Genomic DNA, 8,050 nt, shown 5'->3' with positions numbered 1-8,050 from the left:
CCATGGCGAATTTTATTTCTATCATTTTATCTTAACATAGTTTCATTTTGTATCTTTTTAGCCCTGATGAAGCCCTGCAAAGTGGGGCGAAACGTTGGAAAATAAATAGTTGTAAACTATTTTTATTTCTCCTTTGACCGCAACCCTGACCATCTCCCTATATATTAACTAGCTTTACTTTGAGTGCTGGCAGACATCTGTACGTCCAATGGTTTCTGAATTGAAGGTTTTCATAAATCAAACTTATTGTCCGAACAACTATAAATCAATTTATTTTAGCAAATATCATGAAAACTACTATTCCTACGAAGGTAAACGTCATAAGCTTTTTTATAGTCCATTAAACTAGCTTTAAGTTGAGTGCTAATAGACATCTGTACGTCACATAGTTCTTGAGATATAGATTTCTCCAAATAAATTAACTAACTACTAGTCTTTCAGTAGATTTTTAAGATATTTTGCTTTTTAAAAAGCTATATCTCGGGAACTATTGAATGTAAATAGCTCTTTTAGGACTAATATTTCAGAAAATTTACTCTCCTTTAAATAATGTTCGTTTAGATTTTCTAGTGTTGTTGGTAATATTTAAGATATAGATCTCCGAATGAAAAATTAATGTTTTTCAAGGTTTTGAAACAGCCGCCATTTTGTATTCCTCCTACCTATACTTGGCAGACTCATCAATTTTGACTAGTAATTATACATATTTTTCATTAAAGTAATCAAAATTGGGGTGAGATAACTGCCTTTTTTTCTCCCCGGCTCTTGAACTATTAAACTAATTCCTAAGACGCCCCCCCCCCTCTGCCAATGCCGCCATAATCTAGTCTCCTCCCTTATTTTCCCCTGCTTTTCTGACTGTTGCCTCGTTTATGGTGGATTATCGGGTAGGCAAGAAATAAGACTTAAGAGAGTAATGAGTTTATTTTTATTAATTTAATTTCCGGGATCTCTAGACGTCCCAAGTTAGTAAGCCGAATTAATCTGGCTTGAATCTGTTTTCCGCCGGAAATACTTCCTCTATCTATCTCTCCGTATATCTCTTTAGAACATTTAAAACTAAAAAGCTGATTTGTTTACCTCGTGCTCCTCTTCCCACTCCTTAAATACGAAATCATGCTCAACAAAACTTTTATAATCATTCTCATAGAACAGGTCCTTTAAAAAATCCTGTATTACCCGTGCTACCTCGTTCTGGAATTCTCTACCCCCATCCATCCGTAAAAATCCTTCATGAATTTACTAACCCCACTTATTCCTGTTGAACAGATCCGTTACCTAGGACTAAATCTGGATAAACGAATAACCTGGGATCCTCATACAAGATTAAAAAGATAGAAAGCTGGAAAATTACAGCACTTACTAGACAAATTGTCTAAACTTGCAACTATTTACAAAATACTGATCTATATGACAATAATAATGCCTATCTGAACATACGGAGTTGAGCTTTGGGACTCCACTAACCAATTGAATCTCTCTCGTATCCAATCCTTACAGTCCAAAATCCATCAGGACCTGAATGTTGTATATATCGCCGATTTGGCCAGAACCAGATACCAATCCTTCCAGGATAAACCCAAATCCACTTGTTTCTAAACTGGCACCTCCTTCATTACCTGATATACCTCTTAGGTATCTGAAAAGATGATGGATCCGAGATATTTTCCTCTAAAAGTGATATCTCTGCCCTCCTGTCCTACAGTATCCTTTCTAGACACACCACTAACACCTGTTGAACAGATTCGATACTTAGGACTCCATCTTGACAAGAGACTTACTTGGAATCCTCACAAAAGACTGAAACGACAAGAAACTGCTCGTAGATTCCGATTGCTACAACACTTACTTGACAAACGCTCTAAACTTCCCATTCATTACAAAAACTTAGTATACAGTACGATAATCAGACCAATTTGGACATATGGAATTGAGTTCCGGGGCTCCACCAAACCATCAAATTCTTCCTGCATCCAATCGTTACAATCCGAAATCCTACGTAATATCCTTGATGCTCCTTATCACGTCACAAATAAACTCATTCATAAAGACCTTAACATCCCATTCGATGCAGATTTGACCCAAAACAGATATGCGTCTTTTTATTCCAAACTCCTTAACCATCTTAACCCATTAATTCTTAATCTTTCATCCTTAACAATCCCTGATAATCCTCCGAGGCGTCTGAAAAGAAGATGGCCACGGGATCTTCTAGTTTAAATTAATGTTTGAAGTACCACCAATGGGTGGTTCCTTCCCAAGATTTTCAAGTGTATATGAAACATACTACATATTTACCTATTGTATTATTTTTTACAGTTGTAAATTACTATAAATAAATAATTAAAAAAAAAAGTGATATGTTTCTATCAATGGGTAGATTCTCCATATTTCTTCATCATGACATTGTATAACTAACATCAAACTTGCTTATTTTAATATATTTTTATTTAGTTGTAAATATTAATAAATAAAATAAAATTACTATTTTCTTTATTTCAATATCAAATTGTCAACTATTTTTATTTTTTACATTATGTTTTCATTATTACTAACTATTAAAGCTGACGTTTCAGCACGTCTGTTTTTATTTTTTAGAGTACTACTTTTATCATTTTGATTGTGATATTGCTTAGTAATATAAACAATTTTAAGCTAGACAATTAGCTCTTTAACGTTCATTATAATTATTCTAAGTGGACTAGATGTGCCAGAATACAATTTAATCATACTAATTGATTGTTCCAGGTTCTTACCTTCATCTGCTGGAGAGTACTGGAGGGATATGTTCTACGCAAAAATAAACCCTCTAGAGAAACGAAAAACCAAAGCTACATAAGATTTCTCTCTTGTAATATATATTTTTATTAGGAATTATAATAAATTATTAGTAATTATAAATTTGTTAATTTTAAATAGTATACAGCCCCGTATGCATACGATTTTTCTCAGAAAAATGTAATCGAGAATAACATTTATAATGTAAATGTTGAATAATTTATTCAATCAAAAAATATAGCATTATTTAGTAAATGTATATATGTATGTGTATAAACAAAGGGGCTTGACCTATAAATATTTCATTATATACATTTTCTCATAACTAATTACCAAACTGAGCAATTAAATCAAACCCTAAAACAATGATATCGTACTAGGGATGCGACATCGATGTTTTTAACATTGATGTTTTAAGACCGATGTTTTCTAAACATCGATGTTTTTAAGCCGATGTTTTTGAACAACCATTTCAGTAACTCAAGGTATGTTCCAACGACGACGTATAGTCCGGCCAGTCGGAAGCGGTTTTTTTTAAATAAGAATGCTACATTGATAAAAAAAACTCATGGATGTTTTGAAATATCTATGTTCAATATCAAAATAATGTTGCTTACAATACATTACCCAGAATACATCGATGTTTTTTTTTAACCATTTCTGTAACATAAAGACTGTTCTAAAGACAACGTATGCTCCGGCCAGTCAGAAGTGCTTTTTCAAACAAAGAATCCGACAACGACTAAAAAAACATTAAAACATTAAAATATAGTTGCTTACAATACATTACTCAAAATACATCGATGTTTTTGAACAACTATTTCAGAAACATAAGATCTGTTCCAACGATCCCGCGTCCTACGGCCTGTAATAAGTGGTTTTTGAAACAAAGAATCCGACATAGACTAAAAAGGAACGATATTTTAAAACATCGATGTTTTTTGTAGTCGATGTCGGATTCTTTGTTTAAAAACCCCTTCTGACAGGCCGTAAAATGCGTGATCGTTGGAACAGACCTTATGTTTCTGAAATAGTTGTTCAAAAACATCGATGTATTTTGACTAATGTATTGTAAGCAACGATATTTTAATGTTTTAATGTTTTTTTAGTCGTTGTCGGATTCTTTGTTTGAAAAAGAACTTCTGACTGGCCGGAGCATGCGTAGTCTTTAGAACAGTCTTTATGTTACAGAAATGGTTAAAAAAAACATCGATGTTTTAGTATTGAACATCGATAATTTTTTATCGATGTCGCATCCCTATATCAGACTAATAAATTGTTTTAAGCAATTAAAATCACGCAATATCAAAAATATTAATTTTAAGTATCTAAAATAAATACCATAAAAAAGTCATAAAATCAAAACTATAATTTCAAATTATTATTAATTAGTGAATGAATATCTAGGATCTTATTATTCGAATTTTGTTTTTTCCATATCAGTTTTATTCTGTTTGTATTTTTATTTTTATTTTTTTCATTATAATATATGTGTAATAATCTACATATCCCATATCTTCCATACTGTTACTCTTAATATTTTTTTTATTATACTGTTTTTATATTTATTCTAACACGGTTTTTTCCTTGTTTGTACTTAGAACTGCAGAAAGCTGATATTCACCCCGAAAATTTGACACGACAAAATACGTAAGACTTATTAATGTTCTTCATATCTGACAGAAAACAATCAATTCCCCCCCCCCTTTATACTCTGTAATATCCATAAAAAAAATTAATATAAATAAAGTATTTTTTTTTCAATATAATACTGAAAACAAATCACTCTTATTTTTTTTTTTTTTTTTTACCCTGAATCCTTAAAACGTATTTCCCTTTACGCTGTTCTTGCCAGCCTAACATTTAGTTTTTAGGTAAAATAAATAGGGCATTTTATTTATATCATAATTATTTTATTATTATAAACATATAACTGTATTAAGTATAATGTGTGAAATCTTGTAATATATATTATTAAAATTTATATGTGAATGTAGACTTAATTTTTAAGAACAAAATATCAAATCTAATATAACTTTAATTTTTTGTGTCTGGAATCTCATTTAGTGTTTGTAAAATATAGTAAAATTTATAATTGTAGCACACCATGACATTTGAAATGGAAAATTATTTATTATTTCCTTGTATATTTAAGTTGTTTTTATTTGTACTTGTAAATAAATATAGATTATTAAATTCAACAGTTGTTTTTATTTTTCTTATCCCTTAATAAATCCTATTGTTTTTTTTCTTTTTCCAGATAAACTAACCATCCTTATAGGACATAAAAGCCGTTAAAAAGGTTTAATTTTAAAATTACTTTCTAATAATTCTTTAGAATGAAGTGGCATTAAAAAAAGGGGGATATTGTACAGCAGGTTTCCTAGACATAAAACAAGCTTTCGATAAAGTGTGGCATGATGGTCACATTAGAACCGTGGTTAGCCAGAAAATTGGCAATCCCTTTTAAACTATCAAGTTACAAATTCCTATTTGATTTTTTTTTGTTAAATTTTCTTTATACTAGCCCAAACAGATAACAATCCTTTCATTATTAACTCCCTAACCATCAAAACTCTCTAGTATCTAATCTTGCTTCCTCTTCCGTACTTGAATATCCTCCGAGGCGCCTAAAAAGATGACCTCGAGATCTTCTAGTGTAGAAATATTATTAGAGTATTACCAATGGTAGTTTAGTGTACTCCATTTTCATCTAACATCAAATTTACTTAATGTGTTTTTATGTAAATAAAGTTGTAAATTGCAATAAATAAATACAAAAAAAATTCTTTATCACTATTTAAGTACGAAAGGTATTTTGTTTTTTAATAATTTATTTATTGTTATTTACAACTGTATACATATATACAAATCAAGAAAATTTGCTGTAACTGATATTATGACATGATACAAACAAGTGGAGAATCTACCCATTCATAAAACTCCAAAAATACTTCTAAAGGAGAAGATCTCGAGGTCATCTTCTTTTCAGACGCCTAGGAGGCATATTAGGTAAGTAAGGAGAAGCCAGGTTAGAAACGAGTTGGTTTGGGTGGTTGGGAAGTTTATTATGGAAGGATTGGTATCTGGTTCTGGCCAAATCGCCAAATCGGCAACATATGGCACATTGAGGTCCTGATGGATGATTTGATTTGTGACAAAGTAAGGAGCATTAAGGATTTTACGAAGGATTTTGGACTGTAAGGATTGAATTCGAGAGGAATTAGATGGTTTAGTAAAGCCCCAAAGCTCAACTCCATATGTCCAGATAGGCCTTATAACAATCATGTCGATCAGTCTTTTTTAATGGATTGGAAGTTTGGACCGTTTGTCCAGTAAATGTTGTAATAGTCGGAATCGACGAGCAGTTTCCTGTCTTTTCAGTCTTGTATGAGGATTCCATGTCAGTCGTTTGTCAAGATTTAGTCCTAAGTAACGGACCTGCGTGGGGTATTATTAAAAGATATTGTGGGGCAAGACGAAGGTTTACGACGAAGGGTAAATGTGATTTGGTGGGATTTATTGGAATTTATTTTAATCCTCCAGTTTTGGCACCATTCTTCAAGGGTGGTGATGTGGGATTGGAGGGTTTGGGATACAATGGAAGGATCATTATTCACTGACAATAGGCATGTCTCATCGGCCTACGTGGTGCGAATAATGTTAGGATGGGTTGAGATGTCATCTGTAAACACTGTATAAAGCATGTAGTTTTAAAATCAATTTTTTTTTCATTAATGACTTAACCATTTTCTAGTTTTTAAAATTTTAAATTCTGTTATTATTCCAATTTATATTTTCCCAACTTTTCTGTAATATTTTTTGTGGGGTGCTCAGATGAAGGGCGCTATTTGAAACGGGGTCAGAGATTTATGTTTTTTTTTACTACATCGCTCTTCCCAACTGCGCTATATAAAAAATACTGATACAACCTGACATGAGAGTTCTTTTTTCCTTGCCAATCTAAATCGTATAACATTTACAAAAAGTCTAAATATTATAATTATAAATAAATAAATTGAGCTATTAATATAGTTTTATAACCCTAACTCTCTAACTAAGAGGATATTCGCCATTAAATATATTATTTTATATATTAATAATGTATGTTAAATATTATGATTGGAGAAGTTTGTCGGGGGGTGCGGTCAGCAAAGAACAACATAAATAAACAAAACCATATTTATTTATTTTATGCCGACGTTTCGACCTGAGTTTCAGGTCTTCATCAGGGCTATAGAACAAAAGAGATAACAACAACATTTAGAGAAACATACAATTTAAAATGGATAGTATACAAACAAAATTAGAATTATACAAAATATTGAATTAAATCATAAATGATAAAAAATTGATAACTGATAATTGAATAGTAAAAAATTTTAATTGATTGATAATCGTGGAATGGTATGGTAGTAGATTGAAAACAGTGACAGATGAAATATAATACCATGTAGGTAAGAAGATATGTATAATATAAGATATGCAAGTAGTGTTTAAAAAACTGAAAAAATAAATAAATAAATTGAATCTACAAATTGAACACTATATACTCCCGACAAACTTCTCCAATCATTAATCTACGGTCAACTATCTACACCTCGTTAAATTTTATGGTTTACCATAATATCAATTTCAAGACTAATGATAGTATAATATTTCATAAATGGGATAAATCCATTAAAATAAGCATGATGCAAAAAGGTCAACTAATTAAGTTAATTGCCTCATCTTAATTTTTATAGTGGTTATTGAAATCACTAAATTGACTGACGATAATATAAAATTATTTTAATTTTGCTTTTTAACCCCTTAAATTAAAAAGGATATATAGTAAGATAGATATGTAAACTGATGTATTTATTGGCAGGTTACAAAAAAACAGATTGCCCAGAAAATTTGCCAGGTACTCCTTTGTATTTAACCTATAACATGGACTTGTTCATTATCCTTTACCTTTAAAATTTAGCATGTTAAATCTTTTAACATTTAACACAACGTCATGAATACCCCTTGTAATAAATGGAGAAGTATTAAAGGTTATTTCTCTTAACTTTAGCTCAAGGATGATATATAAGCATTTTTTTCTTTATTCTTATAATTATTAACCATAGGATTAAATATTTAGGGTGATCTCAAATAAATTTCATGAGGATCTGATGAAAACCTTTAGAGATAGAAAGTAAAACTTAAGAAGCTACATACGTTCAGTTAGGAGAAGTACGGCACATTCTCCAAGTGTTCCAAGTGTATAGTACATATTTCTAAATAC

The 8,050-nt window shown here is 30.8% G+C and overlaps 1 protein-coding gene across 2 annotated transcripts in view; it reads left to right on the top strand.

Annotated features, from left to right (window-relative positions):
- Window positions 1–4,908, top strand: part of LOC106681405 (epidermal retinol dehydrogenase 2) — a 333,191-nt gene extending 328,283 nt beyond the window's left edge. For both annotated transcript variants that reach the window (XM_067050626.1, XM_067050627.1), the window contains exons 7-8: window positions 2,749–2,851; window positions 4,380–4,908. In XM_067050626.1, coding sequence (XP_066906727.1) covers window positions 2,749–2,839 — 91 coding nt within the window. In that variant the 3' untranslated portion in view covers window positions 2,840–2,851; window positions 4,380–4,908. The remainder of the gene's footprint in view (window positions 1–2,748; window positions 2,852–4,379) is intronic.
- Window positions 4,909–8,050: the final 3,142 nt, after the last annotated feature.

Source organism: Halyomorpha halys, unplaced genomic scaffold (assembly GCF_000696795.3).
Source record: "Halyomorpha halys isolate HHAL.00 unplaced genomic scaffold, Hhal_1.1 Scaffold334.1, whole genome shotgun sequence".
In the NCBI taxonomy this organism is placed as follows: Eukaryota; Metazoa; Arthropoda; class Insecta; order Hemiptera; family Pentatomidae; genus Halyomorpha; species Halyomorpha halys.
The sequence above is the reverse complement of the archived record's forward strand: the minus strand, read 5'-3'. Positions and strand labels throughout refer to the sequence as shown.